Source organism: Marmota monax, unplaced genomic scaffold, assembly GCF_021218885.2.
Source record: "Marmota monax isolate L192 unplaced genomic scaffold, Marmota_monax_Labrador192_F-V1.1 WCK01_AAM20220418_F8-fsc00919, whole genome shotgun sequence".
In the NCBI taxonomy this organism is placed as follows: Eukaryota; Metazoa; Chordata; class Mammalia; order Rodentia; family Sciuridae; genus Marmota; species Marmota monax.
In genome coordinates this window covers 24179-46598 of record NW_026692816.1, presented here as the reverse complement: position 1 = coordinate 46598, position 22420 = coordinate 24179, and the positions used below count along the sequence as shown (strand labels likewise).

The 22420-nt window shown below is 38.8% G+C and overlaps 1 protein-coding gene across 1 annotated transcript; it reads left to right on the top strand.

The window, feature by feature from the left end:
* The first annotated feature begins 3105 nt into the window (after window positions 1-3105).
* LOC124095310 (olfactory receptor 2B6-like) lies at window positions 3106-22420 on the top strand. Its single transcript, XM_046448458.1, has 2 exons — window positions 3106-3472; window positions 21843-22420. Exons 1-2 carry the CDS (start codon window positions 3106-3108, stop codon window positions 22418-22420), a joined length of 945 nt encoding a protein of 314 aa, XP_046304414.1.

Sequence of the window (22420 nt, the reverse complement as noted above, 5' to 3'; positions counted from 1 at the left end):
AAACAATACTTGGAAAGATTTAAAGCTTTCACCAAAACACAGAAAAATAAATGCAGCAAAGTAGCAGGAAACAAAAACCAATGTACAAAAGTCAATAGTTTTTCTACATACCAATAACAAATCTATTGGTATTTCCAATCAGGAAAACAATTCTATTCACAATAGCTCCAAAAGTATATAAATAAATGAAATGCTGCACCATAGGTCTAACAAATTAAGCTAAGTGCTTCCAGTAGGAAAATTACAGAACACTGAATAAAGATATAGAAGAAGATGCTAGAAGATAGAAAGACCTCTCATGTTCATAAACAGGCAGAACTAATATTGTTTATAGAGCCATATTGCCAAAAGTGATCTAGAGATTCAATGCAATATCTATCAATGATATTCTTCACAGAATTAAAATCCTAAATTTCATATGAAAAAACAAAAGACCCAGAATAGCCAAAGAAATCATGATCAAAAAGAGTAAAGCTGGAGACATTGTAATAGCTGATTTCAAAATTTACTTCAGAGCCTTAATATCAAAAAAGTATGGTAATGAAATTAAAAAGACATATTGATCAATGGGATAGAATAGAAGACAGAGAAACAAACCCCCACAATTATTTATCTATTTTTGACAAAGGTGCCAAAAACATACATTGGAGAAAAAATAACCTCTTTAACATATTGTGCTGAGAAAAAAAAAATAGATATTCATATATAGAAGAATGAAACTTGATCCCTATCTCTTACTTTCTACAACTCAACAGAAAATGGATCAAAGGTCTAAGTATAAAAATCAGAAACTTTGAAACTATTAGAAGAAAACATAGGGGAAACACTTTAACATAAAGGCTCAGGCAATGTCTTCCTAAATAGGACTCCTATAGCTCAGGATATAAAAGCAAGACTCAATAAACAAGACAGCATCAACTTCAAAAGTTTCAGCAAAGCAAAGGAAACAATAGCGTGACCAGACAGCCTACAGAAAGAGAGAAAATCTTTCCAACTACTCTTCTGTCAGAACTTTAATATCCAGAATATATAAAGAACTCAACAAAATTAACATCAAAACAGCAAATAGCCTGATCAATATATGGGCAAATTAACTGAATAGACATTTCTCCAAAGAAGATAGACAAATAGCCAACAATTATATGAAAAATTGTTCAACATCTTTAGCAACTCATTGCAAAACAAAATTATACTGAGACTCCATCTCGCTCCTATCAGAATGGCAGTCATCAAAAATGCAAATAACATTAAATGCTGATGAGGATGTGGGAGCAAGGGAACATTTATACACTGTTGATGGGAGCATAATTTAGTATAGCCATTATAATAAAAATCAGTATGGAGTTTCCTCAAAAAGCTAAAAATAGAACTTCCCTATAATCCCACTATACCACTCCTTGGTGTGTACCTGAAAGAATTCAAGCCAGCATACTTTGGAGATACATGCATACCAGTGTTTATTGGAACACAATTTGCAATAGCCAAGTTATGGAACAAACCTAGGAGTCCATCAATGGATGAATGGATACAGAAAATGTGTACTTTTATTCAGTCACAAAGAAGAATAAAATTATGTCATTTTTAGAAAAAATGAATGGAACTGGGAAGTAACATGTTAAGCAAAATAAGCCATAGTCAGACAAGTACCACATTTTCTGTCATATTGAAAGCTACTGGGGAAACATAAATAAAATAATATAAAATAAAAATATATCATGAAAGTAGAATGAAAAACAATAGAGTAAATGAGCAGGATCAATCATAAGGAGGAGGTTAAGATTCAGGGGTGGAGGGTACTAGGGAATAAAATTGATCAAATTATGTTATATGCATGTACCACAATGTCATAATGAAACTCACTGGTCTATATAATTACTATGCACCAGTAGAAAAGAAAAAAAATGAGAAAACACTAGCAGAAAAACAACAAAAAAAAGTATTTAATTTTTTTCCCTCAATTCAAAACAGCTAAGATTGAACCAGGCAAGGTGGTGCATGCCTGTAGTTCCAGCAGCTCAGAGGCTAAGGCAGAAGGATCACAAGTTCAAAGCCAGCCTTAGCAAAAGTGAGGCTCTAAGCAACTCAGTAAGATCCTGTCTCTAAATAAAATACAAAATAGGGCTGGGGATATGGCTCAGTGGCCCAGTGCCCCTGAGTTCAATTCCCACTACCCACCCCCCCACCAAATATATATATATATATATATCCTAAGATTGTTTAACATCAAAGTCTTCTTACTTCCTGTGGAGATGATATAATTATTATGCTGATTAATTGATGTTGGACAAGTCCAGCCTTTTGGGTTTTTTTTTCCCTTTTTGCTGATTCTTTTTATTTAAGTGTAACATTGGTATTCATTTTGAAATAATTATAAAGGCATAGATTATAATTTGCTCTTTTCCATAGTATTTCCTATTTCCCTCCCCTCCTCCCTCCCCCTGCTCCCTTTACTCTAGTGATCTATCTGCTATTTACTTTTAGTTTTCTTCTCTTTTTTCTGTCTTGTGGATATACATGATTGTGAGATTCACTGTGGTGTAATCAATTGTGTACACAGGTGGACAAGTCTACCCTGATGGTTCTTATAGCTCCAGGTTTTATCCTCCTTCTTCTATTATGGATAGCTTAATACTTTCTTTTTAATATTTCAGTAACGAGCTGCAGCAGTACTGCTGAAAATGAATCATGTGATTCCTCAGCACCATGTCACATCTACTAACACAACACTTCATTTTTATAGCTTCTTCAGTTGATTTCTATGCAAGATAAAATTTTAAAACCTTTATGTTGGAGTTGCCAAATCACAGTAACTTATTTTTCTAATTTATCCTCATCAAAACCCAAGAAGATAGTTTTTTTTTTTTTCAGTCCTCAGAAGGTTCAGTTTCAAAAGGACTAGTTTACTTGTTAAAGGTAACTGTCTTTAACTTAGTTTCATGAAAAAATAATGGGTTCACCTTTTGCCTGAACATTTATATTATTTCTCCCATAACTTATTGCACAAATATCTTCCATGATTGAATGTCTAATGCATAATTATAGTTTGCCATTTCTTGTAACTCTGACTTTTTGCTACCCTACTATATGTAAAATGAACTAAAGAGTATGGCACTGATTAACAAAAGTCACCCCGAAGAGTTCATTCTACTAGGCTTTGTTCACTGCCCTTGGTTAGAACTTTCTTTATTCATTATTCTTCTCACAACATACCCGATGGCCATGATTGGAAACATTACCATCATTCTGGTATCCAAGTTAGACACTCATCTACAAAGCCCCATGTATTTCTTTCTCACCAACCTCTCCTTCTTAGACATGTGTTACACCACAAGCCTTGTGCCTCAGATGCTGTTTAACTTGGGAACTTCTAAGAAGACCATCAGTTATTTGGGGTGTATAGTTCAGCTTTATTTCTTTAGCATAATGGGGAGCACAGAATGTCTACTCTTGGCTCTCATGTCTTTTGATCGCTGCTGAGAGCCATAGCCAAGTAGGAATGACACATGGCATTTTTGGTTGAAAGGTGACCCCAGCAAGCCATTGAGATGATAATGATTATGTTAAGATGCGCATTCAGTTGGAGATTAGACCCCTGCTGTCTGCCTAGGCCTGCTACTTTGGAGCTCTCCAGGGACTCCAGGAGAGTTCCCTTTGGTTGGGGAAGTGCGGTAGGAGGAAATCCCAGAGTAGGGATTTCCTATTGGTGGAGTGTGTCCCGGGAGAAGGCCGCATGTGTGGCATTGGTGGGAGTTTTGGAAATAAAGTTTGTTCCTGTTTGAGTGGCTCATGATTTTGTGCCCAGCCAGACTGCAGCATTTGGCAGCCCGTACAGGGAACGCCTGAAGCTCGGAGGTAAGTGAAATTGCTCACCCCTGAGGGAAGGTGAGAGAATGGGTGACCATTTCAAAAAACAATGTGTCTGGTTTTGATTTATTTTGTTTTTGTTTCAAGCTGCCTATCCCTAGAAATTTCTCAGGCAAACTTGGAAAAATGGTTGGCTCAATGTTTGAAGTTGTTCGGCCCTGAAAAAGAGAAAATTGATACAATGATTTTTTGTTCCGTTTTTGTTTCATTCTCTTTCGGTTTTGTTTTGTGTTATCTTATTGGGTTGAGTTATCTTTATAGTAGATTAGAAATTAGTAAAAAACAAACCAAAAGAGTGTTAAGTAAATTGTTAGAGGTCCAGACTATGGTAGAAAACATGTTAGATCAAGAAAAAGAGAAGGTCTCTCAAGCTAGTCAGATAGAGGAAGAAAATTTAAAGGAAGAAAGCTTAGAGGAGAAACAGCTATCGGGGGAAGCTACAACAGGAGGCAGCTACTAACTCCATTCTATCACCAGAGGGCGTAATTCAACCAACAGCTCCACCTATGGAGACAGCTGAGTGACCCTCAACCCCCGTAGTTGATAGATGAAATCCTGGGACAGGACCTCAAAGATTACCATGCCCTGTACTTGAGCAGGCAGGAAGGCAGCGAATTCACCGTGCTCTAGATTTCAAAACAGTGAAGCAGTTAAAGGAGGTTGTAACAACCTATGGTCCCCAAGCACCCTTCACCGTAAGCATGGTCGCATCCATTACCAACTTGGACATGACGCCAGAAGATTGGGCTAGTGCTGAGAGCCATAGCTAAGTAAGAAAGACACATGGCAATTTCCTTGTCAGCCTACCCCATGTTGCTTAGAGGGAGGACTCCCCATTGTGGAAATGGGCTTGCCTTGGACCCAGGTCATTTGCAGTGACATTGCATGAATGTTTGAGTAAGGTGACCCTGCTCAAGGACCAGGGAGGATCTGGGTTTAGGGCGGATCAGGGTTTAGGGCAGATCGGGGCTTAGGGTGATCCGGGTTTAGGGCGGTTCCAGGTTTAAGGTGTGTCCTGCTGGGAGTAGGGCGTATCCTGCTGCCTCCAGGCACCCTCTCCTTGAGTTTCTGTTGAGTTCTCGCGGGATTCAGAGAATATTTTGGGATGCAGAGCCCAGTGGAGGTGTGGATTTTCCCAGAACGTGCGTGTAGAGTGCTGGTGAGAGTTCGAGAATAAAGAGTTGCTGTTTGAATCTACAAGGTGTGTGGTGGCTCGTGATTTTGTGCCCAGCTAGACTGTGGCATTTGGTGCCCCATACAGGGAATGTCTGAAGCTTGGAGGTAAGTGAAATTTCTCACCCTTGAGGAAGAGAGAAAGAATGGGTGAGCATTTCAAAAAACAATGTGTTCTTGTTTTGATTTATTTTGTTTTTAATTCAAGTTGCCTGTTCCTAGAAATTTCTCAGGCAAACTGGGGAAAACGTTTGACTCAAGGTTTGAAGTTGTTTGCCCCTGAGGAAGAGAAATTGTTAGAGGAAGGAGGCACACCAGTAAGACCAAGAACAGTCATGATGTATGTTAATACAGTACAAAAATGTAGCCCATGGCTTTTTGAAGATGAGTTATTAAGTATATCAATGGGACCATCATAGTATCCTGTAGAAGAATTTTTCTTCAACAAGAAAGAGATGGCTAGTTCTGTTTACTACACTTGTCTAAGATCTTGGTTTTTACAGACATCTGATTAATTTACAAAGCTAAAGTGTTAAAATATCAACCACTAAATATAAAATCAAGTACTCTTTACTTATTAAGTTACATAAGGTAATATATTTAAACATTATGTGTGTTTTCATAAATTGGTAAATGAAAAAAAAAAGTTAAATATTGCATTGGTCTGTGTCTTTGCTGAAACAAGGTTACTAAGTGTTAAGATTCTATCAGGTGTAATTTATATACAAAGAGTACAAGAAGTTTCAGTTGGGTTTCAATTATACTATTATAGTACCATTAAAAAATGAAAATATTTCATCTTATTAAAGTGGAGTAATTTGTCTAAACCAGACATTTTATAAGAGTTGTTTCAGAATGTGAATTTATAAAAAGGGTTAACAGTTAAAAAAGAGATATAAAAAGATTCAAGATGTGGAAATATATTTTAATATAAAAGGTTAAAGGAAAAAGAAATGTTTCCAGATGAGATAATCTCTGTGGTAAAGTAAAAAGTTGTAAAATGCCATTTAAAAAGATTTTGAGGAAACTAGACTTACTTTAAAAGATTGAGAAAGGAAGAAAGAAGAAAAAGGTATTTGTGCATGGCAGATTGAGACAAAGCTTCTTAATGGAGTAAAAAAAAGCCTTTAGTTAAAGGGCAGCCATGTAAACTAACATTAAGCGACTTAAACAGAATCTAAGCCTCGTTTAAAAGAGTGAAGCTGTAGGTGGTGAAAAAGTACATTTAAAAGTACAGTATAGATGATAATTGGAAGGCTTTAAAAGGTTAAATTAAAGGTGGTTAAGATGCCTTCATGGCGGAGGAAAGATTGCATCATTTGAAGCCTAGTTAATCTTAAAAGCATTACTTTAAAAAAACATGAAAATGGGAAGATAATAGGATAAAACATACTTAGATAAAGAAGATTAAAAATTTGAAGTGAAAAGCTTTAAAGACAGAAGTATAGAAAGTTAAAAAGAAAAAAAAATATATAGAAAAGATGTAGGAAGATAAAAAAGATGTAGGAAGACAAGAATTTTAAAACCACAAAATAGGAAACAAAAGAAAACTAAGAGGAAAAAAGCAACTAAGGGTGCATGTACAAACCTTAGGGGAAAAAAAAACTGGAAGATAGAAATAAGATAGAAAATAGTTGAAAATGTCAAGTAAAGGTATTTCAGATAAAAAATACAAAAAGCTAAGACAACTATTAGATACAGACATTCAAGATAGAATTAAAATGTACTTATTAATGCAAAAAGAGGGAATTGGAAAGGGGTATATATCCCCCAAAGATAGACTTAAAATAACGCTTTTTACTCTAAACTTATTAATTTGGATTCATCAGGACTTAGTGCTGCGGAAAGACATATGTATCCAAAAAATGTACATAAGCCTAAGGAACTTTGGAAAGATATTCTAACAGGACAATGGAAAGGTCCTGACCCAGTGATTGTCTGGAGTCGGGGTTCTGTTTGTGTGTTTCCACAGGGAGAACTTACTTTCACCTCTCCTTTTCATTATATTTAATAATTCTGTTCAGGATAATGTCTCTTTAGCATCATTGCCAGAATTCCTATCTTCATCCCAGTGCTGGTGAAGACAAAGATAAAACCAAACTACAGCTTCTTTGATAGCTATCACAGTAAACTGTATAAACTGATGCATCAATGAATATAACTCAACAAGTAATGCTCAATCAAGGAGTCGATTTACTTTGGGAGGAAATGGACATATTGATAGACTCCTCCGCTTTGAACTGCTTGCAGAACTTGCCTGGACTATGTATCACTTGTATACATTGTGAACTATCGTTTGGTGCAGCGAATTGTGGTAGTGCTGGCATATCTTTGCTGATGGTGTCACCAGTGATGCAATTTTTCCAAAGGAGCCATCAATTTGCTTGGTGTCGTATCTGTATCCTCCTCCCTTCTGCTAGTGATGGTCTAAAATTTGGGGGCCAACAGAGGTGAAGCAAAGGACCTCACTGCCCCAGTGGCACCAAGGACAAATTTGGGGGCCAACAGAGGTGAGACAAAGAACCTCACCCCCCCACTGGTGCATAGGCCTATCCACAAGTATGGCTGTATGCTGGACCGATAGTCTGTGACGGGTATGATCCAATTGCAGTGGTATCAACCTAAGACAGGAGGCTGACGCCTAGAGGTCAGTTCATCCGATGACGGGTAAGAACCATATGTTGAAATAGACAACCTACCAGGCACGGTCCCTAAGCCACATTGCTTGTTGTTTAATTAATCAGAAAGGGGGAGATGCTGAGAGCCATAGCTAAGTAAGAATGACACATGGCAATTTCCTTGTCAGCCTACCCCATGTTGCTTAGAGGGAGTACTCTCCATTGTGAAAATGGGCTTGCCTTGGACCCAGGTCATTTGCAGTGACATTGCATGAATGTTTGAGTAATTTGACCCTGCTCAAGGACCAGAGCGGATCCGGGTTTAGGGCGGATCAGGGTTTAGGGCGATCCGGGTTTAGTGCGGTTCCAGGTTTAAGGTGTATTCTGCTGGGAATAGGGCATATCCTGCTGCCTCCAGGCACCCGCTCCTTGAGTTCCCATTGAGTTCTTGCAGGATTCAGAGAGTATTTTTGGATGCAGAGCCCAGTGGAGGTGTGGATTTTCCCAGAACGTGCATGTAGAGTGCCGGTGTATTTTCCCCAGAACGTGCATGTAGAGTGCTGGTGAGAGTTCGGGAATAAAGAGTTGCTGTTTGAATCTACAAGTGTGTGGTGGCTCGTGATTTTGTGCCCAGCTAGACTGCGGCAGGCTAGCATTTGTAAATCTGTGCTAAATGGAGGACAATATTTGTTATAGAAGGTTGCTAATAAGGAATTTTGCACGGAGACTGCTAGGCGAAATGCAGCAGCCGGTTACCCTCAAAGAAATCCAAATATGTTGTTAGGAAAATAACCTTATGAGGGTCAATGGCAACAAACTGAATATGATCCTGCTATATATGCACAAATTGCTGCAGATGCAGTTAGGGCATGGAAGACTTTACAAGGACATGGAGATTTACAAGGTCAATTATCTAAGGTAATACAGAGAGCTGATGAACCTTACGCTGAATTTGTAGATAGGATTATTCAAACAGCTGCCAGAGTTTTGGGGGATACAGAAGAAACAATGCCATTAATAAAACAACTGGCTTATGACCAAGCAAATCGTTGCTGCAGAGAGGTTATTAGACCATGGAAACATGAAGATTTAAACACATATATTAAATTATGTAGAGACATTAATGAACAAGGACAAGTCTTGGCAGCTGCAGTACAACAGGCTTTAGATGCCAGGCCAACACCATGCTACAGTTGTGAACAAACAGGGCATTTTAAAAGGTATTGCCCCAAAGGAAAAGGGTTTAACAAAACTAGGTATCAAAAAAATAGAATACCGGGTATTTGCCGTAGAGGGAGACATTGGGCTAATGAATGCCATTCTCAAACCACCATAGAGGGTATTCTGTTATCAAAAAATGGACAAGGACCAGATGTTTACCCATGATATTGTGGAAAAAGGCATCAGGCTCCATTGCCAAAAAAAGGACTGGGGGGCCCAATGTTCGGGGCCCACAACCACAAATATATGGGGCAATGGAGGAACCCAGCAACACCATCAGGGTAGTGCCCAGGACACATTATTCATTAAATCCCTCATCAGACAAACCAGAGGGAGCGCAGGGTTGGGCATCTGCGCCTTCGCCAGAGCAGTACTACCTCCAGAGATGGGAGTTCAAATCATTCCCACAGGAGTAAAAAGACCTCTTCCCCAAGGAACAGGAGGCTTACTATTGGGACACAGTTCTTCTACACCAAAAGTACCTATGATAAATCCTAGGGTAATCGATCCCGATTATGTAGGTGAAATAAAATTTATAGTTCTCCAAGAGGTATATCAGTAATTTCACCAGGAGATAGAATAGCACAGTTATTAATAATACCCAGCCTGCATGATAAATTTTCCAGTCATACTGTAGAAAGAGGTTCCAGGGGATTAGGCTCCACAGGTGTAGATTGGGCTATGCTGTCTTTAAATTTAGATTCTCGCCCCATGCTAAAACTAAATTTTCAAGGACATAAATTTAATGGGCTACTGGACACAGGTGCTGACCTTAGCATCATATCTCATCAAGAATGGCCAAAATATTGGCCATTAAACAAGCCACTCAAATGCTTTGAGGCCTAGGAGTGACAACTAATCCCCATAGAAGTGCAATGGTATTAGATTGGCAGGATACTGAAGGATGTGAAGGAACTATACATCCATATGTATTGGATCATCTTCCTATAAATTTATGGGGACGAGATGTCCTAGATCAATTAGATTTGACATTAACAAATAACATCAATCCTACTACTAGGGCTATACAAGGTTTTAGGAAAGAAAAAAAAATATTAGGAGAACAAGAAAAAGGTATAGCAGCACCAAATCAAATAGATCAAGGAATAAATAGACATGGATTGGGTTTTCAGAAGGGGCCACTGAGACAATCAAAATTACTTGGAAATCAGAAAGACCAATATGGGTTCTTCAGTGGACCCTGACTAAAGAAAAGATACAAGTAGCCCATGACCTGGTCAAACAACAATTAGTGTAGGGACATATACAACCTTCTATATCTCCCCATAATACTCCCATTTTTGTCATTAAAAAGAAATCTGGTAAATGGAGATTATTGCAAGATTTAAGAGCCATTAATAATGAGATGGTTATTATGGGACCTGCTCAATCAGGGATTCCTCAATTGTCTGCTTTGCCAAAAACCTGGTATGTTTTAACGATAGATATTAAAGATTGTTTTTTTTTTTTTTCATTCCAATTCATCCTGAGGATAGTCCACGTTTTGCATTTACTATCCCTGCACTGTATCATGAAGGTCCTGATCAGAGATATGAATGGAAAGTACTCCCTCAAGGGATGGCTAACAGCCCAACTATGTGTCAATTTTATGTTAACAAAGCAATCCAGCCACAAAATCAAAATCCTGAACTACAAAAATTTCACTACATGGATGATGTATTATTAGCACATAAAGATAAAAACACATTGCTGGAATGTTATGTCGCACTTACAAATTTATTAAAAAATTATAATCTAGAGATAGCAATAGATAAAGTACAATTAAATCTTCCAATTAATTATTTAGGAGTTCTATTATCCTCAACCATGGTCCTTCCACCAAAAATTCAAATACGAGTAGATCAACTCAAATCACTTAACGACTTTCAAAAGTTATTGGGAGACATAAATTGGATAAGGCCTTATCTAGGCATAACTACAGTAGAGCTGGGACCTTTATTTGATATCCTAAAAGGTCCATCAGATCCAAATTCACCCCGCATTTTAAGTCCTGAAGCAAAAAAATGCATTAAAAATTATTGAAACATATATGGAAAATATGCATTTGGATAGAATTGATATATTTGCCTTTATTATTTATTGTACTACCAACAAAAAATATTCCTACAGGAGTATTTTGCCAAGAAGTTCCATTATTGGGGATACATTTCTCTTATTCTCCTAACACTCTTCTTACTAGGTATCTTGAGGCTGTAGGAGAATTAATACTCAAAGGAATAAAAGCAGCAAAGGGAGTATTTGGAATTTCTCCCAATAAAATTATTACTCCATACACTATGGATCAAATTGATGAGTTAGCTAAAGAGTTAAATGCTTTGGCAATAATCATGTGTAAATCTAATGTTTCATTTGATAATCACTTACTATCTAATCCTTTGTTGTCTTTTTGGTCCTCGCATTCTGTACTTTTTCCAAAAATGACAAGAAAAACACCTATCATGAATGCTCCAAATATATTCACTGATGGGTCAAATAATGGTACAGCAGCAGTAGTTACCCCTGATCAAACTTTTACATTTTTAGTACCCAAACAATCAGCTCAAAAGGTAGAGCTTAATGCAGTTTTACAAACTTTTGTGATGTTTAAAGATTCTGTATTTAATTTATTTTCTGATAGTCAGTATATAGTTAATGCTATAGTATCCCTTGAAGATGCTGGTAGGATTTCTATTTCCTCTACTGTTTTCTCTTTGTTTTCCACTATACAAAGTCTAATCTGGGACAGGAAAGATCCATTCTTTACAGGACATATCAGGGCACATACAGGATTGCCTGGAGCCCTTAGATTGGGCAATGATTTAGCAGATAAAACTACACATGACATGCATATTTTCTGTACACAAGAAGAAGCTGCAAATTTTCATAAAAGGTTCGATGTCAATGCTAATACTTTACAAAAGCATTTTAAAATAACTAAGGAACAAGCTAGACAAATAATAAAACAATGTCAAAATTGTGTGACCTTCTTACCACAAGTTAATCTTGGAGTCAATCCTAGAGGATTGATACCTAACCATATTTGGCAGATGGACGTCACACACTTGCCAAAATTTGGAAAATTAAATTATTTGCATGTTACAGTTGATACTTCTTCCAGATTTTTGATGGGCTCTCTTCATGCCAGAGAAAAAACCAAAAGATATTATAGCTCATTGCTTACAAAATTTTGCCACTCTGGGTGTTCCAATACAGTTAAAAACAGATAATGGTCCTTGCTATACCTCTAACTCTTTTAAACAATTTTGCTCATCATTTGGCATTACTCACATAACAGGAATTCCATACAATCCACAGGGACAAGGCATAGTTGAAAGAGCTCATGAAACTATTAAAATGTACTTATTAAAGTGCCGCAGTCTGGCTGGGCACAATCAGGAGCCACTTGTCAAAAGAAACTAACTTTATTTTTAGAACCACACACGACAAACAAAATAGTCTCTCAGGAAAAACCCTCAGAGCCTCAACTGCCACCACCGGCTTTCCCCAAGCCTCTCTCTCCCACACAAGCTTCTCTCCACCTCCCACAATCCTCCTGCTCTTGAGGCCGATTGGCTGGGTCACGTGGGCGGAGCCAAAAAAGTCCCCCAATGAGCAGCTCCGTGGTCTGAAAGGGCAGGGAAACAGTCCAATGAGCATCACCGCAGAGGAGCCAATCAGCTAGATGTTGCTGGGGCTGCTGTGAGCCAATCGTCAGCCGGCAGCTGGAAGTTTGCTGGCAGCTGGAAGTTTGCTGTGGCCCCTTCGGCTGTGGCTCTCAACATCTCCCCCTCTCTGTTTAAACAACAAGCATGTGGCTTAGGGACCGTGCCTGTTAGGCAGTCCAATTCAACATATGGTCCTTACCCGTCATCGGATGAACTGACCTCTAGGCGTCAGCCTCCTGTCTTAGGTTGGTACCACTGCAATTGGATCATACCCGTCACTGACTACCGGTCCAGCATACAGCCATACTTGTGGATAGGCCTTTGCACCTGTGGGGGGGTGAGGTTCTTTGCCTCACCTCTGTTGGCCCCCAAATTTTAGACCATCACTAGTAGAGGAGGATGCAAAATGCCATGACATTAAGCCAATTGAGGGCTCCTTTGAAAAATTGTACCACCGGTGACATCATCAGCAAAAATACTCCAGCACTACCACAATTCGCTGTACCAACAGATAGTTCACAATGCATACAGGTGAGCTCACAATGTGTCCAGGCAAGTTCTGCAAGCAGTTCAGTGATGGCTATTGTAGAAGCTGTAGATTGGTTTTATCTTTGACTTCACCAGCACTGGGATGAAGATAGGAATTCTGTCAATAAAGGCTAAAGAAAAAATTATGTAACATTACAGAAGGCACTAAAAGAAAACAATTTTCTTAACAATTTACATTGTCTTCACCGGCACTGGGATGAAGATAGGAATTCTGGCAATAATGGCTAAAGAAAAAATTATGTAACATTACAGAAGGCACTAAAAGAAAACAATTTTCTTAACAATTTACATTGTCTTTAAGAGAATTATTAAATATAATGAAAAGGAAAGGTGAAAGTAAACAAACAGATCTGTTAACCTTCTTTTTTGTTTACATATTAAAACAATCCTCAACAGTTGTTTACCCAATTTAAATTAAACCATATAAATCACGTGAAAAAAAAAATATTTGGATCCATTTTATCATGAGCGCTCATCATATATGATATATGGACATACGTACATTCAAACTTATAACACAAAACACAAGTGTGCACACATAATATAATACATACACCACATAACATTATAGTAAAGGCCTTATAACTTTTTACAGGTGAAATCTCCATTGCAATGCTTAAAAACTCTATAGTCAAAAAATAGAATTGATCAGCAAAACATTAACCTAGGTCTGTATGAGCTCAAAAAACAAAATAGAACTTCATGATATGGCAAAGGGCAATAATAAAATAGATATTGAAAAAAGCATCCTGGTTCTGTTGCAGATGTAAGAATAGCCAAACTGGAGTTTTGGATATCAGTTGTTATGGATTTGAGCCAAATCATCTTCTTTTTGGTCTGTAGAAATCGCTTTAGTTAATCTTTCTGGAATCCAAATCGGCTGCTGTTCTCCCTGTGGAAACACATAAACAGACCCCCGACTCCAGACAATCACTGGGTCAGGACCTTGGTTAATCTCTCTGGAATCCAAATCGGCTGCTGTTCTCCCTGTGGAAACACACAAACAGACCCCCGACTCCAGACAATTACTGGGTCAGGACCTTTCCATTGTCCTGTTAGAATATCCTTCCAAAGTACCTTGGGCTTATGTACATTTTTTGCACACATATGCCTTTCTGCAGCACTAAGTCCTGATGAATCCAAATTTAAAAAGTTTAGAGTAAAAAGGGTTATTTTAAGTTTATCTTTGGGGAATATATACCCCTTCCCAATTCCTTCTTTTTGCTTTAATAAGTACATTTTAATAGTTTGATGAGCTCTTTCAACTATGCCTTGTCCCTGTGGATTGTATGGGATTCCTGTTATATGAGTAATGCCAAATGTTGAGCAAAATTGTTTAAAAGAGGTAGAAGTATAACCAGGGGCATTATCTGTTTTTAACTGTTTTGGAACACCCACAGTGGCAAAATTTTGTAAGCAATGAGCTATAACATCTGTAGTTTTTTCTCCGGCATGAAGGGAGCCCATCAAAAATCCAGAAGAAGTATCAACTGTAACATGCAAATATTTTAATTTTCCAAATTCTGGCAAGTGTGTGACGTCCATCTGCCAAATATGGTTAGGTATCAATCCTCTAGGATTGACTCCAAGATTAACTTGTGGTAAAAAGGTCACACAATTTTGACATTGTTTTATTATTTGTCTAGCTTGTTGCTTAGTTATTTTAAAACGCTTTTGTAAAGTATTAGCATTGACATGGAACTTTTTATGAAAATTTATAGCTTCTTCTAGTGTAGAGAAAATATGTATGTCATGTGTAGTTTTATCTGCTAAATCATTGCCCAAACTAAGGGCTCCAGGCAATCCTGTATATGCCCTGATATGTCCTATAAAGAATGGATCTTTTCTGTCCCAGATTAGACTTTGTATAGTGGAAAGCAAAGAGAAAACAGTAGAAGAAGGGGAAATCCTACCAGCATCTTCAAGAGATACTATAGCATTAACTACATACTGACTATCAGAAAATAAATTAAATACAGAATCTTTAAACATCACAAAAGCTTGTAAAACTGCATTAAGCTCTACCTTTTGAGCTGATTGTTTGGGTACTAAAAATGTAAAAGTTTGATCAGGGGTAACTACTGCTGCTGTACCATTATTTGACCCATCAGTGAATATATTTGGAGCATTCATGATAGGTGTTTTTCTTGTCATTTTTGGAAAAATTACAGGATGCAATGACCAAAAAGACAATAAAGGATTATATGGTAAGTGGTTATCAAATGAAACATTAGATTTGCACATGATTATTGCCCAAGTATTTAACTCATTAGCTAACTCATCAATTTGATTCATAGTATATGGAGTAATAATTTTATTGGGAGAAATTCCAAACACTCCCTTTGCTGCTTTTATTCCTTTGAGTATTAATTGTCCTACAGCCTCAGGATACCTAGTAAGAATAGTGTTAGGAGAATAAGATAAATGTATCCATAATAATGGACCTTCTTGCCAAAATACTCCTGTAGGAATATTTTTTGTTGGTAGTACAATAAATAATAAAGGCAAACTTATATCAATTCTATCCAAATGCATATTTTCCATATATGTTTCAATGATTTTTAATGCCTTTCTTGCTTCAGGCGTTAACATTCGGGGTGAATTTGGATCTGATGGACCTTTTAGGATATCAAATAAAGGTCCCAACTCTCCTGTTGGTATACATAAATAAGGCCTTATCCAATTTATGTCTCCTAATAACTTTTGAAAGTCATTAAGTGATTTGAGTTGATCTACTCGTATTTGAATTTTTGGTGGACGGACCATGGTTGAGGATAATAGAACTCCTAAATAATTAATTGGAAAATTTAATTGTACTTTATCTATTGCTATCTCTAGATTATAATTTTTTAATAAGTTTGTAAGTGTGGCATAACATTCTAGCAATATGTTTTTATCTTTGTGTGCTAATAATACATCATCCATATAGTGAAATATTTTTAGTTCAGGATTTTGATTTCTAAGTGGCTGGATTACTTTGTTAACATAAATTTGACACATAGTTGGGCTGTTAGCCATCCCTTGAGGGAGTACTTTCCATTCATATCTCTGATCAGGACCTTCATGATTCAGTGCAGGGATAGTAAATGCAAAACGTGGACTATCCTCAGGATGAATTGGAATTGAAAAAAAACAATCTTTAATATCTATAACTAAAACATACCAGGTTTTTGGCAAAGCAGACAACTGAGGAATCCCTGATTGAGCAGGTCCCATAATAACCATCTCATTATTAATGGCTCTTAAATCTTGCAATAATCTCCATTTACCAGATTTCTTTTTGATGACAAAAATGGGAGTATTATGGGGAGATACAGAAGGTTGTATATGTCCTTCTGCTAATTGTTGTTTGACCAGGTCATGGGCTGCTTGTATCTTTTCTTTAGTCAGGGGCCACTGAGGAACCCATACTGGTCTTTCTGATTTCCAAGTAATTTTTATTGTCTCAGTGGCCCTTTCTGAAAATCCAACCCATGTCTCTCTGTTCCTTGATCTATTTGTATTGGTGCTGCTATACCTTGTTCTTGTTTTTCTAATCTTTTTCCTTTCCTAAAACCTTGTCTAGTCATAATAGTGGGTGCATTTTGGTTGATGTTATTTGTTAATGTCAAACCTAATTGATCTAGGACATCTCGTCCCCATAAATTTACGGGAAGATGATCCAATACATATGGCTGTATAGTTCCTTCACATCCTTCAGGATCCTTCCAATCTAATACCATTGCACTTCTATGGGGATTAGTCGCCACTCCTAGGCCTCGAAGCGTTTGAGTGGCTTGTTGTAATGGCCAATGTTTTGGCCATTCTTGACGAGAGATGATGCTAAGGTCTGCACCTGTATCCAGTAGCCCATTAAATTCATGTCCTTGAATATTTAGTTTTAGCATGGGGCGAGAATCTAAATTTAAAGAAAGCATAGCCCAGTCTACACCTGTGGAGCCTAATCCCTTGGAACCTCTTTCTACAGTACGACTGGAAAATTTATCATGTAGGCTGGGTATTATTAGTAACTGTGCTATTCTATCTCCTGGTGAAATTACTGATATACCCTTTGGAGAACTGGCTATAATTTTTATTTCACCTTCATAATCGGGATCAATTACCCCAGGACTTATCATAAGTCCTTTTAGAGTAGAAGAGCTGCGTCCCAATAATAAGCCTACTGTTCCTTTGGGAAGAGGTCCTTTCACCCCTTTGGGAATGATTTGAACTCCCATCTCTGGAGTTAGTACTGCTCTGGCGGAGGCGCAGATGTCCAACCCTGCGCTCCCTCTGGTTTGTCTGATGAGGGATCTGATGGACAATGTGTCCTGGGCACTACCCTGATGGGGTTGCTGGGTTCCTCCAGTGCTCCGTATATTTGTGGTTTGGGGCCCCAGAGCATTGGGCCCCCCTGTCCATTTTTTGGCAATGGAGCCCAATGCCTTTCTCCACGATATCGTGGATAAACACCTGGTCCTTGTTCGTTTTTTGATAATGGAGTACCCTCTATGGTGGTTTGAGAATGGCATTCATTAGCCCAATGTCTCCCTCTATGGCATCGTGGGCAAATACCTTCTATTCTACTCCTTTGATACCTAGTTTTGTTAAACCCTCCTCCAATGGGGCAATTCCTTTTAAAATGTCCTGTTTGTTCACAATTGTAGCATGTTCTTGGCCTGGCATCTAAAGCCTGTTTTACTGCAGCTGCCACAATTTGCCCTTGTTCATTAATGTCTCTGGCATCTAAAGCCTGTTTTACTGCAGCTGCCATGACTTGCTCTTGTTCATTAATGTCTCTACATAATTTAATATATGTGTTTAAATCTTCATGTTTCCATGGTCTAATGATATCTCTGCACCAACGATTCGCTTGCTCATAAGCCAGGTGTTTTAGTAATGGCATTGCTTGTTCTGTATTCCCAAAAACTCTGGTAGCTGTTTGAATAAGCCTATCTACAAATTCAGCATAAGGTTCATTAGCTCCTTGTATTACCTTAGATAATTGACCTTGTAAACCTCCATGTCCTTGTAAAGTCTTCCATGCCTTAATTGCATCTGCAGCAATTTGTGCGTATACGCCAGGATCATATGCAATTTGTTGCTGCTGATCCTCATAAGGTCCCTTTCCTAACAACATATCTAGATTTCTCTGAGGATAACCAGCTGCTGCATTTCGCCTAGCCGTCTCCTTGCAAAATTCCTCATTGGCAACCTTCCATAACAGGTATTGTCCTCCATTTAGCACAGCTTTACACATATTAGCCCAATCTGCTGGCGTCATGTTCAAGTTGTTAATGGATTCGACCAAGCTTACAGTGAAGGGTGCTTGAGGACCATAGGTTGTTACAGCCTCTTTTAGCTGCTTCACTGTTTTGAAATTTAAAACTTGGTAAAATCGCTGCCCTCCTGCCTCAAATACAGGGCATGTTAATATTTGAGACCTTGTCTCAGGATCCCAACTATCAACTGCGGGGGTTGGGGGCCTCCCAGCATATGGAGGTGGCGCTGTTGGTTGGACACTTACGCCCTCTGGTGATAGAAAGGTGTTAGTAGCAGTCTCCTGTAGAGGTGGTGCTGTTGGTTGGACACTTACACCCTCTGGTGATAGAAAGGTGTTAGTAGCAGTCTCCTGTTGTAACTTTCCCCCTGATGGCTTTTTCTGTTTTACACTTTCTTTCTCTGTCTGACTAGCTTGAGAGGCCTTCTCTTTTACTTGAATCTTTTCCTCTGTCTGACTAACTTGAGAGACCTTCTCTTTTACTTGAATCATTATGTCTTCTCCTTCCTCTACCATTGTCTGAACTGAAGGCTTTGGACTAAGCAAACAAGATACGAATGTCCACAATGGCAATGTGCCAACTGGCAGAGTCCCTGGGCTTTTCTTTTCTATTCTTTTTAAATCTTCACCATGATGGTTCCATTGTGATATATTTAACAACTCCTCCTTAAAAAGCCATGGGCTACATTTTTGTATTGTATCAACGTATGCCCTGATTGTTCTTGATTTTACTGAGATGCCTCCTTCCTCTAACAATTTACTTAACACTCTTTCAGTTTGTTTTTTACTAATTTCTGATCCCGTATTTCTACTATAATACAACCCAACAAGATAAAGCCTAACAAAACTGAAACTGAGTGAAACAAAATTGGAACAACACAAAATCATTATAATAGCCTCCTGAAATGTCCATCTGTCCTTTCTCCCTATCTGTTCCTCAGATGTGAGCGGTTTTTCTTCCATCTTACACATCTCCAGGGACAGGCAACTTAAAACAAAAGTGAAACAAAATAACAAAAGAAGAATCTTAAAATGGCTACCCATCCTCTCGCCCTGCCCTCAGGGGCGAGCAGTTCACTTACCCTCAGTCGCTCCCCGTGCGAGCCACCAAATGCCGCAGTCTGGCTGGGCACAATCAGGAGCCACTTGTCAAAAGAAACTAACTTTATTTTTAGAACCACAAACGACAAACAAAATAGTCTCTCAGGAAAAACCCTCAGAGCCTCAACTGCCACCACCGGCTTTCCCCAAGCCTCTCTCTCCCACACAAGCTTCTCTCCACCTCCCACAATCCTCCTGCTCTTGAGGCCGATTGGCTGGGTCACGTGGGCGGAGCCAAAAAAGTCCCCCAATGAGCAGCTCCGTGGTCTGAAAGGGCAGGGAAACAGTCCAATGAGCATCACCGCAGAGGAGCCAATCAGCTAGATGTTGCTGGGGCTGCTGTGAGCCAATCGTCAGCCGGCAGCTGGAAGTTTGCTGGCAGCTGGAAGTTTGCTGGGGCCCCTTCGGCTGTGGCTCTCAACATTAAAGCAAAAAGAGGGAATTAGAAAGGGGTATATATCCCCCAAAGATAAACTTAAAATAACCTTTTTACTCTAAACTTTTTAAATTTGGATTCATCAAGGCTTAGTGCTGCAGAAAGGCATATGTATCCAAGAAATGTACATAAGCCTAAGGTACTTTGGAAGGATATTCTAACAGGAAAATGGAAATGTCCTGACCCAGTGATTGTCTGGAGTCGGGGATCTGTTTGTGTGTTTCCACAGGGAGAACAGCAGCCGATTTGGATTCCAGAGAGACTAACCAAAGTGATTTCTACATACCACAAAGAAGATGATTCGACTCAAATCCAAAACAGCTGATATCCAGACCGCCAGCTTGGCTATTCTTACATCTTCGACAGTGATTAACCAGGATGCTTTTTTCAATATCTATTTTATTATTGCCTTTTCCCACATCATAAAGTTATATTTTATTTTTTGAGCTTAAACAGACCTAGGTTAATGTTTTTTTGATCAGTATTATTTTTTGACTGTAGAGTTTTTAAACATTGCAATGGAGATTTCACTTGTGTAAAGCTACAAGGCCTTTACTATTGTTTTATGTGTTGTACGTTTGTGTGCACACTTGTGTTTCATGTTGTATGTCTGTGTGTGTGTTGTCCATATATCATATATGAGGAGCGATCATGAAAAAATGGATCCGGATTTTTTTTTATTCACGTGATTTTAATGGTTTAATTTAAATGGGGTAAACAGCTGTTGAGGATTGTTTTATTATGTGAACAAATGAGGAGGTTAACAGATCTGTTTGTTTACTTTCACCTTTCCTTTTCACTATATTTAATAATTCTGTTCAGGATAATGTAAATTGTTCAGAAAATTGTTTTCTTAGTACCTGTTGGAATGTTACATATTTTTTTTAGCCATCATTGCCAGAATTCCTATCTTCATCCCAGTGCTGGTGAAGACAAAGATAAAACCAAACTACAGCTTCTTCGATAGCTATCACAGTAAACTGTATAAACTGATGCATCAATGAATAACAACTCAACAAGTAATGCTCAATCAAGGAGTCGATTTACTTTGGGAGGAAATGGACATATTGATAGATTCCTCCACTTTGAACTGCTTGCAGAACTTGCCTGGACTATGTATCACTTGTATGCATTGTGAACTATCTGTTGGTGCAGCGAATTATGGTAGTGCTGGCGTATCTTTGCTGATGGTGTCACCGGTGATACAATTTTTCCAAAGGAGCTGTCAATTGGCTTGGTGTCATGGCATTTCTGTATCCTCCTCCCTTCTGCTAGTGATGGTCTAAAATTTGGGGGCCAACAGAGGTGAGGCAAAGAACCTCACTCCCCCACTGGCACCAAGGCCAAATTTGGGGGCCAACAGAGGTGAGGCAAAGAACCTCACCCCCCCACTGGTGCATAGGCCTATCCACCAGTATGGCTGTATGCTGGACCGGTAGTCAGTGATGGGTATGATCCAATTGCAGTGGTACCAACCTAAGACAGGAGGCTGACGCCTAGAGGTCAGCTCATCCAATGACGGGTAAGGACCATATGTTGTATTGGACAACCTACCAGGCATGGTCCCTAAGCCACATTGCTTGTTGTTTAATTAAACAGAAGTGGGGAGATGCTGAGAGCCATAGCCAAGTAGGAATGACACATGGCATTTTTGGTTGAAAGGTGACCCTAACAAGCCATTGAGATGATAATGATTATGTTAAGATGCACATTCAATTGGGGATTAGACCCCTGCTGTCTGCCTAGGCCTGCTACTTTGGAGCTCTCCCAGGACTCCAGCGGAGTTCCCATTGGTTGGGGAAGTGCGGTAGGAGGGAATTCTGGAGGAGGGATTTCCTGTTGGTGGAGTGTGTCCCGGTAGAAGGCCGCATGTGTGGCATTGGCAGGACTTTTGGAAATAAAGTTTCTTCCTGCTTGAGTGGCTCGTGATTTTGTGCCCAGCCAGACTGTGGCAGATCTCTATGTGGCCATCTGCAGACCTCTACACTACACCTTCATCATGAATCAGCACATCTGCGTCCTATTATTATCCATTTTGTGGCTGACTGGAATGATCTATGCAATCTCTGAAGCTTCTGTTAAATTAAAATTGCCAATGTATGGCATCAATAAACTGGATCACTTGTTGTGTGAGATTCCAGTTCTGATAAACGCTGCCTGTGGGGAAAAGGAGGCTAATGAGCTCACACTCTCTGTGGTATGCATTTTTATAGTGGCTGTTCCTCTTTGTTTAATTTTTGCCTCATATGCTAGTATTGGACATGCCATATTTAAAATCAAATCTCCTGAAGGAAGTAAAAAGGTCTTTGGGACATGTTCCTGTCATCTAATTGTAGTTTTCTTATTTTATGGCCCAGGCATTAGCATGTACCTTCAGCCTCCCTCTTTCACCTCAAGAGACCAGCCTAAGTTCATGGCTCTATTCTATGGAGTAGTGACCCCTACACTCAATCCCTTCATCTATACCCTAAGGAATACAGATGTGAAACGGGCATTAGGCAAAGTGATGTGGAGCATTTTCAGACCCAAGTGA

What these genes read in the sequence shown, in the direction of transcription:
- LOC124095310 (XM_046448458.1), top strand. Translation starts at nt 3,106, where the DNA reads ATGGCACTGATTAACAAAAGTCACCCCGAAGAGTTCATTCTACTAGGC. An exon ending in TCTCATGTCTTTTGATCGCT is followed by an intron (nt 3,473 to 21,842) that starts GCTGAGAGCCAT and finishes AGACTGTGGCAG; the next exon opens with ATCTCTATGTGGCCATCTGC.